Source organism: Carassius carassius, chromosome 47 (genome assembly GCF_963082965.1).
Source record: "Carassius carassius chromosome 47, fCarCar2.1, whole genome shotgun sequence".
In the NCBI taxonomy this organism is placed as follows: Eukaryota; Metazoa; Chordata; class Actinopteri; order Cypriniformes; family Cyprinidae; genus Carassius; species Carassius carassius.
This window is the reverse complement of record NC_081801.1, coordinates 3,309,723-3,331,785: the sequence shown is the minus strand read 5'-3', so window position 1 is coordinate 3,331,785 and position 22,063 is coordinate 3,309,723. Positions and strand designations below refer to the sequence as shown.

Here is a 22,063-nt window from a genome sequence, read left to right as displayed (position 1 = left end):
TTGTCTGAAGAACTAAAGTACTAATTATTTAGAATGACAAAAATGAAAAGAGAAAATAAAGGAAAAGGGATACGGCATACAGAAGGAAGAAAGTCATGTAGGGTGACCTAATCTCTTGTTAAGGGAAATGTAATGTTTTTTCACAGTGTAGAATTTACAGAACCAAATCAATAAAGCTCCATCCACCACTCCAGCTCCAGCTCACATCGCACACCACAATCACATCTGGCAACTCGCTTATCAAATAACCAACATCTGGCAACCCTATGAACTCCACACGCACCGCAACTGTGAGAAACTTAAAAAGACTTAGCATGGTAACCATTGCTGCTGCCAAAATAACCGAAAGCTTTACTAGTGTTACTACTGTAAAATTCAAATGAATTTAGATGGGAATGTTAGAAGCTTTAAGCATTTAGTTTGTTTATTTGTATCTATTTTCTCAATAACAGTGACTCACCACAGTTTTAACTGGCAGAGGCTAGCAATGGTAAGTTTTATGGTCGGCCAATACTTTCTCTCTCACATTTAGACAGTTTGCCTGTAAATCTATATCAGATTAAGACCGAAAGCCCATAAACCGAGTGCCTAATAAACTGAATTGGGCACTTGTAACTGCTTCCTGTTTCTGCCTCTCACTTCCTTTCCCACAATGACACAAAAAACACTTTCTCTGCCTTGCATTTGACCACAAAATTCAAATTAAACCACTTAGAATCATTCTGAATATTGAAATAAGTTAAAACATATAAAGAAGTACCATGGTATTACCATTTTTGTCACATTGCACAGTAATTGTTTTAAATATCATATTTTGTGTCAGTTAAGTATGACTAAAATCAGTACTATCACTGTTTTTTTAGTGGCATCGCTGCCAAACCAGCACGGTTGCCATTGCTATAACCGGAGCCTGGTTTCAGTGATGCCATACTGTTAAAAAATGACACTGAATTTAACGGTAAAAGGCTGTAAAAATGCTACATTAAAAACCTGTTAAATGGTTAACGGTAAATTCCCCTATATACGGTGAAAAACTGTGTTGGACATTACATGTAATTTTACGGTAGTATACAATTTTTGGAAGTGAATATATTTTACAGTGAATAAGCGTAAATTGACATTCCCAGAATTCCCTGCGTTACATTTCAAATTTGATGTTTTTTATTTAAATAACTCTTTCTTTTCTTATCTGTTTTGTATATTAGAGTTGTGTGTTACACTAATGTTGTTTAATGAATGTTTATTGCATTATTTCAGTTTCATGTGTGTTACCATGATGGTGTTTAGTGTTTGTGTGATTGACACTGTGTACCTTCTATAAATGTTATCTAAAAGGAGGTACAAAACAGATTTCAGTTCTTTAAGAGCTTGGTATATGAACATTATATCAGTATTATATCAATATTCATATCAAAAAGAATTATATAATATTGATTACATTTATTACATAATTAATATATTTAAATATTTGTAATACATTTATTTTAGTTTACTTTGATGTACTTAAATAATTCATGTAAAAAAAAAAAAAAGATATTCTTTCACACAACCAAAGTCTACTTTAATTCTTGAAGCCAAGTACAAAAACGAAAGTGAGTGACATTATGATAAACCAATCAGAGGCAGCTTGGGAATAGAACACAGCCCTAGGTTCACAGCCAAACAGAGGAACTGACTGCTTTATCAGAGTTTCTCAGCTCACAAAGTTGTTATTCATGCATACTATTCACATCTGTCATCAGAAAGACCACACTGCGTTATCAACTTGAGAAAATCAGTATATAAAGCCGCCAGCAGACGAGCTCAATCACTGCCAATAAAACAAACTCTCAACAGCATATATTACAAAATCTCTGGCAGTACAATGGTGTTGATATATACACATTTACATACATACATTGTATTTACATGAAATATGCTCACCAAAAGTGCATTTAATTGATCAAAAATATAAATAAATATTGTGAAATATTATTACAATTTATAGTAACTGTTTTCTGTCAGAATATATTTAAAAATGTAATTTATTCCTGTGATGTAAAGCTGAATTTTCAGCATGGTTACTCCAGTTTTCAGTGTCACATGTCCCTTCAGAAATCATTCTAATATGCCGAGCATTTATTTAAAAAAGAAACTGTAACATTATTAATGTCTTTATTTTATTTTATTTTAACATTATAAATGTCTTGATCCATTTAATGCATTTCTGAATAAAATGCATTAATTGAAAAACAAAAGACTTGCTGACCCCGCACTTTTGAACATTAGTGTATACAGTTAAACCATGGTGGTACCACTGAGCATTTTGTGAGTGAAACAGATCAGATTATAGATTTGCACGCTAATCTCAGACATTTGTGAGTTCAAGATACTTTCTTTAATTCGAAACAGTGATGCACATTTTCTCACCTTTGCATACACCAGGAGCACAGAAACACCAGAATGATTTTAAATGCTACAAACACATCACTGATAATGGAGCTTCAAAATCTGTTATGCAAATGTGATATGCGCATTGCACAAGCACACACACACACACACACACAAAAAGATCAAGTCCTATGAGACATTCTGGTGGCTGAGTACCGAGACTATTTTTACAGAATAAGTAAACAGTTATTTCCGTGGATCTCAACAGAACATTAAAGGAATGACTTATAAGCGAATCATTCAGTAGATTCACTAAAAAGATTCAGTTCAAAAGAATGATTCATTTACAGATCAAATATGGCTTCATCTCTCTGGAATTTTCCTGAAGAGCTAGAGATAGATTAATATAACAATTATAAATAACTCTAAGGGTTTTATTTTGTGCACAAAATCCAACTGGAAAACAGAAATAACAACATACCGTCATGCATTTGACTGTAAATCATATGTTATCTACAGGAGTCAGACTGTCATGCTTTTATTAGAGGCCTTCTAAATGCATGCGGCACTCTGTCATAAATTACGGTAATTTGTCTCATCTACACATTTGTGAGGTGCCATTGTACAGGTAATTTCCGCAGGTAAACATCCTCTGAAGCACACACTTACATTTAAGGAAGTTTTAAAATGTCCCAAAAAGTCCCACAAACAAATTTGTGGACAAACAAGTCTACTCTTGAACTAAATGTCATCATGATAGACAAAACGGCATTAATAGTTGCGCAGTAGATGAAATATTTGCAGTAGGCTATTCAACAGCTGAAACTCACATTTAAAGGGACAGTACCACAAAAATGAAAATTCATCTCAGTCTTCATTTACTTAATTTCACATCTTTTATAACCTACATGATGTTTCTAACATAGAACACAGAAGATGACATTTTATAGAATGTTCATGCAACTCTTTTTAAAGGGGTCATATGAGGGCTGGACAATAATTCAATATCAATATGTATCGCAATATAATCTTTTTTAAACACATTTCCGATATTTCGATATACATTACCATTGTTTCCAATACATTGATTTATTTGTGGCATTTGACTACATTTAATAAACACGAGCACTGCACGTTTCAAAATCAAACCACGGCGCAGGTGTTTTACTGTATATGAATGTATCTCTGAAGCGTTTATACTGTTTTTATACTGAAGCGTTCATGAGCAGAGCTGATTTGATTACAGCCATTACTAAAGAAACCGCTAGTTCTACCGCTCTATTTCTATTTCTTTTTCATTTTTTTTCCGCAGCAACTCAGAGCACTTTTCATACACTTTATACTGGTGATCAAAGCTGAATTTTCAGCAGCATTACTCCAGTCTTCAGTGTCACATTATCCAGAAATCATTCTAATATGCTGATTTGCTGATTATCAATATTTATAACAGTTGAGTGCATTTTTTTCAGGATTCTTTGATGAACAGAAAGATCCAAAGATCAGCATTTATCTGAAATAATGTAACATTATATAATATACCATAAAAAAGCTTGGAGTCAGTATTTCGGTTTCTTTTGTAAAAAATAAATTATATAAATTAATACTTATTTAGCAAGGATGCTTTAAGTTGATCAAAAGTAGATTTCTATTTTGATAAATGCTGTACGTCTGAACCTTCTATTCATCAAAGAATCCGGAATAAATTCTACTTGGCTGTTTTCAACATAATAATAAAAGATTTTTGAGCAGTAAATCAGAATATTAGAATGATTTCTGAAGGATCATGTGACTGGAGTAATGATGCTACAAAAAGCTTTTGAGGTTAAAGATATTAATATTAATTAGGTGAGCCGGAGAGGATTATTTGACAGTGATTTCACATTTCTTGTTTGTATGAAGGCTAAATACAAATAAAAGGTGAACTAATTTATCTGTGCTGTTTTCTTTTCGAAAATATCATATGGTTTGATATGCGGTGTCATAGATTTGGCAAATTAATTTTATATCGATATTGATATACAATACCTATATCGATATACAATACCTATATCGATATCGGAATTATATCGTATCGCCCGAAATTAAGAAATATATCATGATATAAATTTTGGCCATATCGTCCAGCCCTAGGTCATGTGATGTGATTTTGTGTTTTTCTTTGTCTTTGAGTGTTAAAAGCTTGTTTGTGCATACAGAAGATCCGTAAGAATCACGAAGATCAAAGTTTCAAACTCAAAGAGATATTCTTGATATTCAGTGAGATATTCAGTGTGTGTTTCTCAGATCAGGTGACCTACTTCAGGTGCACACTTCCCTTGTGGACACTCACTGCTTCTAGCACAGCTCAGCAATGCATTATGGGAATGTGTGTAATTATTTCCCACTTTTGTCTGGTTATTTTCTCTTGTTCTGATTGTAAAACACACACACACTGTTTTTTACGTTTTCTATGCGTGACCACAGACACATGCTCACACACACGACATTTACACACATGCAGCAGGAAACATGTTGGCTCCAGTTACAGGGCAGAACGTGACCCCAGCAGCAGGACAATATATGTGTGTGTGTGTGTGTGTGTGTGTGTGTGTGTGTGTGTGTGTGTGTGTGTGTGTGTGTGTGTGTGTGTGTGTGTGTGTGTGTGTGTGTGTGTGTGTGTGTGTGTGTTGGTGCACATTTGCTTGACATTCCAGAGGTCAATGGCCTGGGTTGGGCTTTGGTGTGTGTGTGTTTTTTTATGGAAGTGGGCATGTTTTTTGTCATATTTCACACACATAATTTATCACTTTCTCTTAATGATGCACAATATTTATTGTGATCACAAGCTGTTGATGATTAATTATGGATTTTGCCTATTTTTGCATTTTACTGTAGATTACTTTTTAGATTACTTTCTACATTACAGCAAAAATGTAACACTTAAGAGCCATATTTTCTTTTAAACAAGCTTTCCTACACTACAAAAAAAATTTGATTTAGGATTTATTTGAAACAAATTCCATTCAGAACTTGGTAGTAAATTTCACAAATTATTACAAAGAAACAGCGAGCAACACGCTGAATTACATACGAAAGTTAGAAGTAGAAAGACTTCTATAGTGTAGAACTTTCTTTTCAATGGTTTTTCTTGGAAAAAGTAAAAAGTTATTAAAATGTTATACTGTATATTATAATGTAATAATGGCTAAATTGATTTGATGTTGACAATGATTATTCAAATTAGCTTTTATAGTGAGTTATACTCAAATCTATATAAAAAATTTTAATTAAAAAATGGTATAAATATATCATTTTAAATATAATTTCATATCAGTACAAACTTGTTAATAAATATAAGTACAAAATTTTAATGTTAGCGCATCCCAACCTCCACTTCTTTAAACATATTATAAGTTTATTGTTATTGTTAGATATTGTAATGATATTACTTGATTACTGTAAAAAATTATTGGAATACATTTTACAAGTTTTTCCTACTTCAATATTTCATGTTAAATTCAATATATTACTTATGCAGATTCGTTGTAATTATATGTGAAATTTACTAGCCACTTTTGAATAAATGTTGTTTCTCCAACAATTTTTTTGTGAATTTAAAGATGAATTTCTTTGCTATTTTTGTCACCAAACTAAACTGCAAAAATAACAAACCGGCTTCCTTAAACACATGAAATTAGCCCCGCCCCCAAACTCAGTAAGAAATCAGTAAGTTTGCTCAAGCTGCGCATTATTTTGAAAACATGGCGTTACTTTTTTTTCAGGTTAATCAACATAACTTTTGTATAACGGTCTCATTCCAATCTCACAGTTCACATTCAAATCTCAATAACTAAAACTTATTTTACTTATAATCTTAACTATAAGACATAACCATGCTTTAGCCAGTTAGTATAACCAGTACTAGACAACACGCCTTAGTCTGACACAACTACAACTTTTTGTAAAAACATATAGTGCACCAAATACAAGCACATACTCAACTTGACTGAACTTACCCGTAACTGCTGGACTTTTAACAGCGTCTCTACTTTAATAGGGTCCATGACTCCCCAAAAGTCAACGGGCTGATATCCTTCACTAATACAGTAGCCACACCCGAGCGGGACAGCTGAGACGTCCGATCAGTGTGTCCAAATGTGACTACAGATATGTGAATATATGCAGTGTGTGTGTGAGCGTCCACCTTGCCTTATTCCCACACAACTGAGCAAACACATTTACATGCAAATAGAAGTGAAAGCCTTAAAGGTTGCAGTAAAGGTTATCAGTTATGTCATAAATGGTTTTCTTTGTTTTATTTCCTGTTTCGAAGCAGAACAGAGATTTATGTCTTTCATGTCATATGCAGATTTTCATCTTGTACGATTATGATCTGACCTAGCTATTCTTTTGGGTTCAACAATACTAAAAGGTTTATCCATAGTTTAACATTCAAAAAAAGAAAAAAAATATACATTTTATGGTTAATGTTAGGGTTCCAGTTAAAAGTTAGTCTATATAATTTATAATTTCCTAATTTTCCAGCACTTCAAATCAACGGGAAGCAGTGTTATTTTGGAATTATCTATATATTATACTATTTATTCATATTTTGAATTTGCTTTTATTTTTCAATCTTGAATTTTTTTCAGAATTTCATGTGCTTCTTATTAGTTTAGTATTAGTATTACATATATATATTAAATATATAAAAATGTATATTATTATTTAAGCTTTAATTTATTTTTTATTCAATTTTTAAAATCAATTCAAAAATGTTGCGTTGGTAGCTATCTGAATTTTTGAAAGTTTATTTTATTTCAGTTTAATTTCAATTAACAACAAATCTGAACATTTAGTTTCAGTTAACTAAGTACTCATATAGATATAATAAATAGATATTCCTCTACATACACCATAATAAATTTGCCAAATACCCTCACTAGGTGAAGTTTGATGGTTTACTGTCGATGTTGCTTCATTAAAAAAAATTTTTTTATACAATTTACATTAATCAGGTTTACGTGGATATCCTGGATCAACATTTTGCCTGGATCTGAACATGCTCTCTTCAGTTTGGTATTATTGTTCTAAGCAATAGGACTTACCGGTACCTTCAGATAATAAAACAGGTGGAAAAAAATTTACTAACAAGGACAGAGCAATCCGAGTCATATCTAGAGATTAGAATATCATAACTAAATACATGGAGGCCAGCCTTTTGACTTTAGGCAGCAAATAACCAATTAGCAACCACCCAGAAAACCCTGAAAACTATAGCTCTGTGCTAAAAATCAATCAGCAAACACCTTAGAAAACGCATAGCAACACTCTGGAAACTTTCAGAAACTACTCGGTATCACTGCTGCATCTTTCACACCAATTATGATATAGACTTGATCTGCTGAAGATTTGAGCAACATCCGATTGGACTGCGTCTCAAACGTGCTGCAGTTATGAAACACGCTTCTCTCTCTGTCTCTGAAACCATCACATGTTTTACCACACTTGACTTCCTCTCTGAATGGATGTGTTTGTGTGCTTCCAGGCCGAGGGGCTCATACACACACAAGCTCTCCTCAGGAAAGCCACAAAGCTCTTGCTTTCTTACTCAAGAGCTTGTTCTTGAAATAAAGCATACTTGGTTCCTCAGATTTGCACAAATACAAACTAATTCTCCATAAAACCTATGAATCCATCACATGATATACACACACTCAGAAATTAGACTGAAAAATACTTCATTTATCACACAATAATTCAACCTCACGAGTCAAAAGTAGCTGAAAACTTTAGCTGTTTATTAAAAAACTTTTTGGACATTGGAAACAAGCTTTTTTCGTTTCATTTTTTCTTGCATTTAACATTATCTTAATTTAACAATGTTGGATATATTTGTAAAAAAACAATACATGTAAAATGTTTTTAGAGACAAAGAGAGTCGAAAGCAATGGAAATGTGGGCCCCTGTTGTTTATAGACTAATAAATTCTATAATTGGACATCATTGTGAGAGACAGAATGACAGAAAGATGGATGGATGGATGGATGGATGGATAGACCAATATACACTCACGAAACCTGAGAGGTTGTGTCAGGAAATTGCACATAATATAATCGTATGCTAAACAACAGAGCAGCATTCCAAACAGATGATGTCATTAGAAAGTGCTACTGTACATCAGAGATGATGTCATCAGCCGGTGCCAAAAGGACTGCACAAGAGTCATGTTTACTGCTACAGAAAGAGACGAAAACAATCATTATGTGAGTAGAGGCGTATTGTCTCTCAGTACCACATTCTTCAGAAGTACGGCTCTCGGAGGAAGTGCTGGACCTATAATAGCCAAACCCTCCTCTGCTGCAAAAGACTGTGAGTCATTCAGAGCCTCTCACAACTTCACAATGAGTGAGGATGAGGCAGATCTTCACTAATTCAGCGCAACAGTGCCTCTCATGAGGATGTATGACATCACTTCCTGTCATGCACTTCCTTCCGCTGACATGACTACTAACTAAAGAGAGAAATCATGAAATATGTCAGTAAAGAGATGCAAGGCCTCACAGATGCAGTGGAGCAAAAAAACACATCAAATGACAGAATGAAATAGATAGAGATAGACAGACAGACAGACAGACAGACAGACAGACAGACAGACAGACAGACAGATAGATAGATAGATAGATAGATAGATAGATAGATAGATAGATAGATAGATAGATAGATAGATAGATAGATAGATAGATAGATAGATAGATAGATAGAGCGTTTCTTATAAAGAAAGAGCAGAGCGGGGCTTTTATTCTCACTAATGTAAGCACTCTGACACGAGAATGAACTGTGCGTGATTATTTGCAATGACGTCATTCATAAAGCACGAATGCACCGGCGTTCACCTTCCCCACACACACACACACACACACACACAGTTTTCACATCCAACAAATCTATCTTACCCTTTTAATATTCCTGTTTCTCCTCACAGGACGAGCCTATCTCCCTTGCTGGATTTAACCGCACGCTAATCATTCTCCACACACTGAAGAGATTGAGGACTTACACTGCATTTATCTCTAGCACACACACACACACACACACACATGCACACACACACACACAGGGACTGTAAAGTAGGATGGAGCTACAGTAGAACCTTTCTTCATTATAGAGCCACTGCAGAACGACACACTCAAGAGTAAAATGAGGGAGAAGAGATGTAAAGATACAGTGCATCATTTAAATACATCATTTTTTTTTTCTTCATTTTCTGAAATATTTTACAGAGGAAAGTTATGATAGCAGTATTTCTTTTGTTTATTTTTTTTTTCAATTACTTTTTTTTAAAGTTAATATTATTAAAAATTATATTAAAAAATTATAAATATTATTATTATTATTATTATAACTGTTGTTGTTCAATATATGTTAATAATTTTATTATTTTATAGTCATATTGATACTGTATGTTATCATCTATAAAATAACATTTGTTATTAAACATTTGGGCCAAATTGCACAGCCCTACTAACAAGGACAAGGAAACAAAAAAGTAACAAACATGAATTTGAATCGTATCATAAAAATCTGAAATTTTCCCCAACATCTTATAGCCCTAGTTTCCAAATTTAAATTAAATGGTACATTCTCCCAAAAATGTAAATTTAGTGACAATTTACTCAACCTAATATAATTCAAAAAGAATTCTGAGGTTGAACACAAAAGTATATGTTTTGTGGAATGTTTATGCTGCCCTTTTTTTTGCCTCGCGTCGGGGTAAAAAGCTGCACTTGAACACACTAGAGAACTACTGCCGACTGTTAGGTAGAATGCGCGTTCTGCGCCTGCGTGGAAATGAGACAACTGTCTATTTCTGCAGATATATTCGTCCATATTCGTCATTCAAAAAGGGAAACTGACGGTGCCGGCTGAAGTTATACAAACCGTAAACAAAGCAGCGCGTGCTTACTGTTTTGAATATTAATCCTGCTAAACACTTTCTTTATTCCACTCCTCTCGTGTTAATATTGAAATATTCGCCAAGGAACGATGAGGTAAGATGACATATCATTAGAACAGCCTTTATCTGTACCGTTTTGACTTTGCTCACTGTTTTGCTATTATTCTCGTCCACTGACTCGTTCACTAAGCTGAACAGCCAATCAGAGTTCCCTCTTCATTGTATAGTCATTCTGCACAAACGACAAACATTGATCAATTTTGGGGGAATTTGGTGAGCTCCTTTGGTTTTCTGCTGTGGTCTGTTGGGTAAGAAAAACTATTCATGCAGCACACACACATAGGCAAAAATCTAATAAGTGAAATTACAGGGTATGGACTGCCATTTTCGCGGCTGTAATAAGCAAGAAAGGGCTAATAACATTCCAGCATTCCACTTTAAATCAGCCAATTGCACTCCAACTTTATGTAACCAAGTGGCCAATTGCATTTAAGCATTCCTCACTATCTCTGTACTACTTGTTTTTTACTGCTCTGTATGAATTAACTCCCTGCTGATTCACGGAGTCGACACTAGTGAATCAGCAGGGATGATCTTCTGAATCACAGAGATTAAACGGCGGAGACTGTGGAGATGAAGCCCGGAGGAAGTTGCTCTCACAGTCTGAAGCCAAAGGAAGAGCGACAAAAGAGATGAAAGAATCAAACATAATGAGAAAATGTGAGGAAAAGAGTAGGAAAGAGTTCACCTGCTAAAGAGACGAGGACACTAAGACAATGAGAAACTAGCTGTTGAAATGATAGTATCTTATTAGTCGTGCGTGTGTGTTTATACAAGCAGGAAAGAGAAAATTCACAGTCATTAATCAGGCTTTCACGGAGCATCCAATGACAGAACGGTCACAAGCTTCCATGTTTACAGTACAGTGTTCAGAATGAAATACTAGTGTACTATATACTACTTTTACATGAAACAATAAGTGTTATAAAACACAGTTTTAAACATATGCTACATTGCTGTCACATGTTGCACACAAGTGGTGTCAGGTTGTCAACGTTGAAGCTGCACAGTTATTTTGCATTGCAATAGTAAATGTGTTAAAAACAGCAGCTAAAATAATAGCGATTCATTCACACTGGGAATGAAAGGTCAAAAGAATTGCATTGTGGGATACAGTATTCTGTGCAGTGGATACTACGTATTTATTTCAGTTAGCTGCCAAGGCTTAATTTGCATATGTCTTTACGTTTATTTTTGATCTAATATTTAAAGTATCATTTCAGTTACTGAAAATGACTTCTAATAATGACTCTCGTTTCGCGCATAGTAAAAAAAAAAATGCAAACTCCTATATACTGCAGATATAAGAGATAAGTGTAGTTTGCATGCATGCTATTCTATGTATAGTCAAAGACACAATACATTTGCCATAAAACAGCATATCTGTCATTGCTGTCATATCTTTAGATAGCAGTCATAAAAGTAGCATTCAGATCATCTCTTCTTCCTGTCTGTACAGCATAAAGGATGCCGCTGGTTTCAAATTTGTGCTGATTTATTAGAAAGGCTCATCACGTGTGCTGACGGTTTAAGATTAGTTTGCTGAAAAGAGAAAAAAAAGAGAGAAAGATAGTTTGCATGAGATTAAGAGAACATCCCACAGGTGGTTTGGCACCAGTGGGCATCCACAACATGGCAGACGGCAGCTTACTGGCCTCCTCGGTTACTCGGCTCTTGTGTGTGTGTGTGTGTGTGTGTGTGTGTGTGTGTGTGTGTGTGTGTGTGTGTCTGTGTGTGTGTGTGTGAGTCATGCACTAGTCAGATAGTAAATGCACCGTTATATTTCCAGTATGCAACATATTCTAACCACCAAAGTAAAAACTCAGTCTCCTGATAAACATGTAATTTGGCTTTTTTTACAATTCCAAAACTGAATTATAAATCTGACTCTGAATTTTATGGATGAGCCACACTTGACCCTCCTAATCCGTGGTTAAAAATCACTTTAATGCTCAACCTTGAGTGTCTTATTGCTTTATCTAACTCTAGATTCCTAAAGTAGCAGATTCTCATTCTGTGAACAGGAATAGAAGGACAGTAAAACACACAACAATCATATTACGCAGCTCCAGCGCAGGTCACAGAGCCACTGTCATGCAGTCTATAAAAGCGGATCAATACAAACAAAGACTGTGAGGATTCAGTTAGCGATCAATCGGGTCCCTGGCATCAGGGGTCTCTCCGGCCTGACCTGCAAAAAGCCCATTAAATCAGACTCTTGAAACAAACATCCTTATCGGTGTGTTTCTAAACCACTAATATGCAGTACAAACATATCTGTATAGCACTTTGCACAATATATAAAAATGTAGTAAAGACAAACTTTATGTTGGCTTGAGCAAGCCTGACTAGAAAGTTATAAAAGTAGATAACTGTTATGCTTAGTCTGGTTTAGACATCTTAAAGTAGCTCTGGGAATCTATGACATGCTATGATCTCCCTTCTCAAAATAATTAATAGTTACAGAATCTGCTTCTAGTGCCAATATTTGCATTGCATTGGATGACAACACACAAGGTAGTGTGGCTGACATTTCCGCACCACAACCACTATGGACTAAAAATACCCAGAGGTGCATGGACAAGTACAACAGGCCCTAGAGATGCACAGACACTAGTGTGGCTGAAGAGGATGAAAATCTCTTTCATGAGACCAAGCACAAATAACTCATTTAAACATCTGCATCAATATCACATCACTAGTATACACACAATCACAACTCCACACAAAACAGTAAATACACTGGGGTCATCAATACATATCAATATGTACGAAATATATCTGCTATTTTTTTAATATATTTATACATTAATAAAGAGGATATATATTTATATACGCAACTTAAATTCTAAAAAATATTATTTAAATATTACAGTCTAGAATGCATATCTACATAAAATTACATAGAAAGTTTAAGTATGCATATATATGCGCACATTTTACACACACACATATATATATATATATATATATATATATATATATATATATATATATATATATATATATATATATATATATATACTATGTAAAATATATAGTATAATATATACTAATATTCAAAAATACAGCATGCGCATATATATATATATATATATATATATATATATATATATATATATATATATAACGCACTGGCGTTCCCAAAGCGGCTTGGATTTAAGCACAGTGCTCGTGAACCCGTTATTAGAGCCCGTGACCGTGGTAATCGACCCCAGTCGCGCTCGGTACAAACTCACCCATAGCTCGGTTCCCCAGCTCATGGTTTCCGCGCGTTCTTCGCGTAATAATCCACGATTTGTGCGTTCGGACGCGTTTGTACTCCAATTCCAGCAGCGGAACAGAGTCCGTGTCTCTCTTCTCAGCTTCTGCGCGCGCGTGTGTTTTTGCGTGGGGGTGGGGGCGTGTGTCTCCGGAGACTTCGCGCACTGACTCTCTCTCTCTCTCTCTCTCTCTCTCTCTCTCTCTCTCTCTCCCTCTTCCAGATATGAGAAAGGCGCCTAAAAAGCGGTGATTTTTGCACGCGCTTTTCCTCAAAATGCACGGAACTGTAGAAACATGATGTTCAAATACTCGCTCACTCACAAGCGCGCTCTCTCTGAGAGATAGACGCAGCGCTCGGCCGCGCGCCTCGCTGCCCAGGTGACAGCTGCACTGTCGGGAGCGCGCACGGCGTAGAACTGGGATGGATCGGAAAAAAATCGATAAGTGATGATAATTCACTCGTCGGACAGATGGCGAGCCTGTTCAAAACAATAAGAGCTGTTATTTAACACATTTTTTCTTTCTCATGCTTTCCCATGTTTCTTTTGGGTGCTGAAAAGTGTTTTATACATAAATAGATATTTCATAAATATTTCAAAAAGTTTGGTATTATGATTATGTGACATAAATATATATTAAGAATATAATGAACTATTTGTAGTTTGACCAAAAAATGCGGTTTCTCATCACAATTAAAGAAATAAAACATTTTAGACACGTAGATGGTTAAAAAAAATCACTAAGTATTGTAATAAATGTAAAATTTAATTCAGTGATGTGAATGCATTTTGAGGTCAGCTCTCTGCATTTTGGGAAAACTCTCATAAATGTTTGGAAGATTAATTTTTTCTGTGTTAAAAAGGCATTTGCAATCATTTCTCCAATGCGCCGTCGTAAACAATGATAAAAATATAATTTTGGCAGGAGCACGTGAATTGTTGAAAGAAAAAGGCTTGCAGCGCCATCTAGTGGACAGATACCTTCAATGTTTCTCAAGGTCTACTGGCAGGGATCAGGATCATAAAATGATTTAGGCATACTGAAGTTAGTGAGATTGATCCTGTTGATCCATAACCTCTGTAAACACATAACTATGACCTTAATCACTAAATTGTTGTTGTTGTTGTTGATATAGGCCTACTGACTCTTTATTTATTTAGTAATTGTTTCGCTATGTGTCTCTTCATAGTGTCTCTATGAAGGCATTTAGATTCATAGATTCAACTCTAGATGGCGGCAAATGACCTTATAACTTTTTTTCATCTTTAGTATTATTCTGAGATGCTCTTGTTGAGGTTTGTACTTTGAATTCCCCAGACAAAAACACACTAGGTATTCCTACGGCAGCTGCTGAACAACTGCTAAAATACTGCTTAAACACTAATTTTTTTAAAGTCCCTAGTCTGATATTGACTGTTTTAAATAAGCAATCAAGTTTATTTGTTTCTTTCTTCCTCAGAGAATTTGTGCTGAAATCCAAGCAGGGGAATGTGAAAAGTTATTGTTTTTGCTTGCTAAATCATTAAAGTTGGGAGTATTTTGTCGCTTGTGATGGATATTTCATATTTCCGTTTGAAATTCCCTTGTACAATGACTGCAATTTAATAAATTAGATTTTTCATCAGAGAAAGGGGATTTTTTTCAACAAAAAATGACCAAAACAAGACAACAAAAAAGAGGGAACTTGGCTATTTTATTATTATTATTAATATTAATAAAACTTAACACAAACAATACAATGATAGATCAGATATATGAATATGTATGTTACAATATTGAAAAGCTACCCAAGATGAGCCATGGTACAATATGTACATGTGTACAATACATGAAAGAAAGAAATAAGAAAGAAAGAAAGAAAGAAAGCCCCAAACTTGTCTTAAATCCCAAATAGTAAGAATGACTGAATTAATTTATTGAGTAATTTCAGATTAATTGTTATATTTAAGCATTAAACATATGCATAGTAGGAATATTAGTGATGTGAAGTTTTCTGGCAGCGATGACAATAACGTACACAGCATCTCTTACACAGCATGATTCTGATCCACAAATACTATATTTGAAAAGCTCTTAAAAATGCATGCATTTTAAATGCATATCTAATATATGTTGTTTTGTATGCGTGCACAATACAATCCACAAAAACATATACAAGTTATTTTGTATCTGTAATGTATGCACAAATAAATCATGTGTCATGTGCCTGGTGTGCCCTGCTTCAAAAATATAGAATTATGATATTCTCACAATAAACAACACAACTTGTGTGTTCGTATTTTGGAGGCACATTATATAATGATTTAACAAGATAACATAAATGTTGAAAAATGATTGGATTTAGAATATTTATTTGCTCTTTGTAAAGACATGCATGTTTTCCCTACATCACAAATTTACTTCTCCATGGTTGCATTGCAAAAGTTTTATCAACTTTAACAAAGGACTAACATACAGGGCACAACAAGACTGAAAATAATTAACAATGAAAAAAATAATTTTCAGTATCATCTGTACTTTCTGGGTCTTTGAGTCTAGTTCTTTACCTGTGTTTAATTTTAGTTTCCTCATAGTTTCCTCATTACTCATTAATTCATTGCTTAGTCTTATCTGTTCCTTGTTTCACTGTTCGGTTCAGTTTTTTGTCTGTTCTTCTTGTTATAAGGCTTACTGCACCCTGTGTTTCGGTGTCGGTTTTGTATTCATTTAATAAATCTGTGTAGAAAATACTCCCCGAATGTGATGGAAGAACAGACCTAAAAACATGGAGCAGTGGTTCAAACCTCCTCTTCATCCATAGAGACTGATTCCTCAAGGATCCCGTGTGACTTCATACTTTACTTAAAGCAACATATTTGAGATCATATAATATTTAGGAGCTTAATAAACAGAACACCCAGTGTGTGAGTGTACTGTAGGTCAGTGAAATGCACCTACTGTTATATACTTTAACTTTTAGCTCATTGTAACAATACCGTATATTTAAGTGAGAAGAATCTAAGATTAACCTGGTTTTTCAGTAACATTTCATCCTCACCACTGAATGGAGGTTATACCTCTGAATCATTCAACAAAGTATGCACAACTCTTTTTCTTCTGCAGAACAGAAGATTCTTTGAAGAATGTTGGGGCCCAAACAACATTCATTTTAAGTACAAACTCACTTTATGATGGTTGGTTTAAGTAGCCTTATACATTCTGTGTAATTTCTTTATCCTCCCAAGTAAATTATGTCTCATTTTCTAGCAATGTTTGCTTCTGTTAAGCTTTTATTTGCTCATAAAGACCCTCCCCTTTGAAAAGCTATAAGATGAGTGCTGAAAAAAGAAGCATTTCATTCAGCTCCTGATCAAAGATGGATCTGCAAATCTCAGTTTTTCTTCTGTTCGTTCTCTTCACTGCAGGTACAAAGACAAATAGTGTTTGTAATGTTATTGAGTACAAATGCAGATTATTGATGTCTCTCTGTTTTATAAGGACACTCTTTCAGCTGTTATGAGTGCAGTAGTTTGATGGGTTCTTGTGCGGGACAAAAGGTAAAAACATGTCCCAGTGGATTCTCCAAGTGCATGAGTTCAACAACAGTAACAAATGTTGGTAAGTCCAATATGATGGGTTTAAAATCACTGTTATTTTTGAGTGATGGAGATGCTGGTGTTTTTTACTGGTGTTGCTTCACTGGGAATGTAATTTCTCACAGAATTGCTAATTTCCTCACAGAATTTACATTTGTTATCACTGAATGTTCTATGTAGATACAACATAATTGACAATATAATAAAAAAAATTGAAGCAATATTTGAAATATGAAAATGCTACATGTTGCCATTTTCAAATACATTTTCTGTCAAAAGAATATGTTGAACTGGTCTATCCTAAATGAATTTTTGTTTTCAGGTGAAATCAGTTTTAAAGTGAAGCTTAAAGATTGTGCTCCTGACTGTGCAAGTGGATTCATGAACATCGGCCTTGGAAAGATGTCTTTTTTGTGCTGTAACAGAGACCAGTGTAACCTCCAAGATGCTCCAGGTATTGTGCTTTAATAGCAAGAAACAAATGTATAATAAAAAAGAATAAAAATTAACACTCATTTTACTTCCGAAGGACATCAGGAGTTATTTCATTATGTTATATTTTGCACTACATCCTGTAGATCCCTCTAATGTCCCCAACGGAAAGAAATGTTACTATTGTGATGAGAAGAGCTGCTCAAACATATTGAGTTGTTCAGGGAGTGAAGACCGCTGCTTTAAAGCAACAGGTGAGAATCTGGAAAAGAAAGAAGTCATGATTTTTATTGCTCTAATGATTGAGCATTTGATACAGATCACATTTACTCATTTTCAGCTCAGACTAACCTCCGTTTTCTGTTCTCTGTTCTCTTTCTTTTCATCAGGGAGTTCTGGAGGCCAGTCAGCAGTTGTAAAAGGCTGTGTTTCTAAATCTATTTGTGATGCTTCTACATCAGTTGGTGATGTTCAGGGTGTCAAATGTTGTGAGGGGGACCTGTGTAACAGTGTTAATGGTGTCACTCAGAGCTTCCTGTTCCTCTGCTGTTCTGCTCTCCTTCATCCTGCTGCACTGAATCCAGCAGATCTTCACATTCTACAATCAGACACACTGTACTGAATATAGAGCTTGTGTGTTCTCTGTATGTATATTTGGTGTGTTTTTATGAAATAAAATACTACAATTAATACAGACTGTAAGAAAAGTAATAAATATATAATAGTTGTAAACATTTTTATATTGTTTTAATTCTTAAAAAACAAAAAAAGATAATTATGTTCAGAATAAGAGTGTTTGGTAGTAATGAAATGCGAAATGCGAAATGAAGAAGAAGTTCCAACAAACTTTAATAATAATTTAACAACTCTAACACAACATTAACTTAATATGGAATGCCAAACCTGACAAAATTTGAAATCAATAAATGTACAACAGAAAAATATACAAAGAAAAGTAAAAAAAACTTATTTTTTAATAATTACTTAGACTTTATTTTCCTTATGTATATCTTTCTTTTTTTACACATTTATTTTATATATACATTTATTTCCACATTTATGTATTTGTTTGTTTCCATATTTATTTACTTCCACATATATTTATTTTCATTGTTATGTATATACATTTCTTTGTCCGCAGGATGATGAGGAGGATGTGTTTTACCTCAGGAATGGTAATTTAAATGAACTTAGAACTTTCTTTCACTTTGGCTATTATTTGCACAAGATCTTGTTTCTGTTTATGGCCAAAACACAAACACCTGCTTTTGTCACAGCAGCTGCAGAACGTTTGAGCAGATAATTGATCTGAAACAAACTACTAATATTAGGATTAAACATTATACTTTTTAAAGTCCTTTGTCTATACAATCAAGTTTGCTTGGGAAAACTTGCCAGGTTTGATTTATGAATGAATTTGTTGATTTGAAAACTTCATTCACATCAGTGATGTAGAAAATCTGTTTTATTGGACAAAAAGTTTATTAGCATACAAAGTTTTATTGCATCTTCATGGTGGCCAGCAATATGATCATATTAATAGCATATGCAGAATAATAACAATTTTAAAGAGTTCACAGAAACATAGTGAGACACAAACTAATGTTAGAAAGTACAAATATTAAACAAATTAGGCTTTTCTTTTTAGTTGACTATCGCAAATAATTAAATGAGGAAATGATTGGTGCTCTCCTGCTTAACCTTCAAGATCTTTACACCTGCAGAGTGAGAAAAGGGGGCTGGTTAAATCACTCTGGACCCTTCACACCCAGCACGCTTGCTCTTTGAACTACAGATACTTGAGCACCAAAACAGCCAGACACAAGAACATATTACACCTGAACAACACACAACACATCTCAGGACTGTACATCTGCAAATAACTTCTCAAAACTTTCAATAGCACATATGTAGCATCAGTAGCATCAAAAAAGTCAGTTAAACAACAGTTAAAATACTTAAAGATTTGAAAACAACAGCTCCCAATGTGGGGCCTGAAAATAATGTTGCTACATAAAGCTGCAAATTCAACTTCTTGTTACACAAACATGTTCTTTCCATTAATCTACAAGTGAAGGGTTGTCAGATAACACAATAAAGCAAAATTGTCTATACAGAAATCCCAGTTAGAAAAGAAAAGTGTTAAAAGATTCACCTGCAGCAGAATGACTCAACTCAACAATATACAGGCAACAGAGAACTACAAATAGAAATGTACAGTATGTTTGCTACAGGAACACAAGAGCAGCTCCAAATGTGCAGCCATGTAGGACTCGTAAGAGTGTAAAAGCAAACTGAAGAAAGTTGTCCAGGATGGATAAACCAGCACATGACCAGCATCCCAGTGTCAAAACATACCTGACCAGCATATGCTGTTTTTTCAGCAGGGAGTTGTTGAAGTGAATAAAATAGCCTTGACGCCCTTACTTACAGGAGTTCCACAATGTAAAGTACATTTTTCAATGGAAATTATTCATCATTTGGATTGATTGTGGCACCTGTGTGTCACAATAAATATGAAACAGATTTGAGTTGTTAGAACTGCTGTAAATGAACATTAGAGAAACACAAGCGCATCTCTGAATGTGAGGCATGGAGGAAATTTAACGGTAAATGTAGCTAGCTAGTGACTGGTCCCCGGTCAGATACTGGAGTTTGAGGTCCTGTTGTTTTCTAAAACAGAAAAAATATTCATCATCAAATGTTTGCCAGCACTAAAATACATAATTGGACGTGATAATGAATTCATGTTATAAATAATGCCAGTAAAGTAAACTCACCGCTTCCTGAAGCTTCTGGTTCATCAGAATGGAGACTCTACAGCTCTGTCTGGATCATGAGAGACTGGAGATGAAGAAGTCGTTAGGTTTAAGTCAGCTTCATACAGTGGCATGTGAAAGTTTGGGAACAACCCTGGCAGAATCTGTGAAAATGTGAATAATTTTAACAAAATAAGAGAGATCATACTAAATACATGTTATTTAGTACTGTCCCGAGTAAGATATTGTACATAAAAGATGTTTACATAGTCCACAACACAACAAAAAATTGCTGAAATTATTAAAATAACCTCATTCAAAAGGGTTATACACAACTATTAAAAAAGATTCAAACATTCACTGATGCTTCAGAAGGAAACAAGATGCATTAAGAGCTGGGGGGGGGGGTGAAAACTTTTGAACACAATGAAGATGTCCAAATTTTTCTTATTTTGTTGAAATATATATATTTTTTAATTTAGTTCTGCTCTTCGTAAGCAACAGAAGATACTTGTATGTTTCCCAGAACACAAAGCTCCACCCCCCACCCCCCAGCTCTTAATGCATCTTGTTTCCTTCTGGAGCATCAGTGAATGTTTAACATTTTTAAGTTGTGTTTGCGTGCCTCAGTTGTCCTCAGTGTGAAAAGATGTATTTCAAAATCATACGGTCACTGCTGGAAAGGGTTCAAATATTCAAAGATGTTGGAAAACTGAAGAATCGGCAGGACCTTAAAGATTTTTCTGAAGAACAGTTCTCAGTTTAACTGTTCAGAACAAGCAAGGGACTCATGCACAACCATCACAAAACAGAAAGACAGTCGTGGATCATCCAGGTAACAGCACACAGTATTAAGCTTTTGAATGGGGTTATTTTAATTATTTCAGCATTTTTTTGGTCTTATGGATGAAATGTAAACATCTTTTATGTAAAATATATTTTTCTCAGGACAGTACTAAATAAAAAATAACATGCATTTAGTATGATCTCTTATTTTGTTAAAATTATTCACATTTTCACAGATTCAGCAAGGGCTTTCTAAACTTTCGCATGCCACAGTAATACAAGTAATTTTGTAACATCAGATGCCAACAGGTCATAATCACTCTGTGGAGATTCTAAATCAATGAGTAGAGATTAATGCTTTTGAAATTAGGCTTTATCATGTCATATCTATTTTCAAAAGACTTTATTATTTTAATTGTTTGTTATTGGATGATCATATTACTGTATAATTTGTACTGGTTTTATAAATGTGTAGACATTTGATGACATCTGTATAATAAAAGTGTCGTAGTTATTAGTCTCTTAGCTTAAACAAACAAAACATGCCCTAAAATTTGAAAAATAAAATAAAATACCCTCAATATACAATTAATATTTAATTGTAATTGACGAATTGTTAATGCCATTAAATGGATTACATTTCAGTTAAACATTAGCACCTGCTTTATAGAGGTGTTTTTATTCACGTTTGGCCCAAGTCCTGAGTTTTTGTTGCATTTACACAGTTGACCAGCAGGCGTCACCAGCGTGTGGAGATCCCATAGAGACAGTAAAAGTAAGGGAGATCCCAACGCTTGCAAAAAATTCAGTTTCGAAAAGCTTTTATTTTTCAGATTTTTCCCACCAATACCAACACAAGTGAGAACAAGTGTGCGAATGTT

At 34.4% G+C, this 22,063-nt stretch overlaps 2 protein-coding genes across 2 annotated transcripts in view; one reads left to right on the top strand and one right to left on the bottom strand.

The window, feature by feature from the left end:
• LOC132130611 (formin-binding protein 1-like) overlaps positions 1-13,888 on the bottom strand; it is a 69,775-nt gene extending 55,887 nt beyond the window's left edge. The window contains exon 1 of the mRNA XM_059542371.1: positions 13,606-13,888. Within this exon, the coding sequence (XP_059398354.1) occupies positions 13,606-13,629 (24 nt within the window). The 5' untranslated portion in view covers positions 13,630-13,888. The remainder of the gene's footprint in view (positions 1-13,605) is intronic.
• A 3,075-nt stretch (positions 13,889-16,963) lies between these two features.
• LOC132130798 (uncharacterized) lies at positions 16,964-18,277 on the top strand. The gene is made up of 5 exons (XM_059542612.1): positions 16,964-17,034; positions 17,108-17,227; positions 17,528-17,659; positions 17,784-17,891; positions 18,027-18,277. The coding sequence occupies exons 1-5, from the start codon at positions 16,986-16,988 to the stop codon at positions 18,257-18,259; spliced, it is 642 nt and encodes a 213-aa protein (XP_059398595.1). The 5' UTR covers positions 16,964-16,985; the 3' UTR covers positions 18,260-18,277.
• The last annotated feature ends 3,786 nt before the right edge of the window (positions 18,278-22,063 follow it).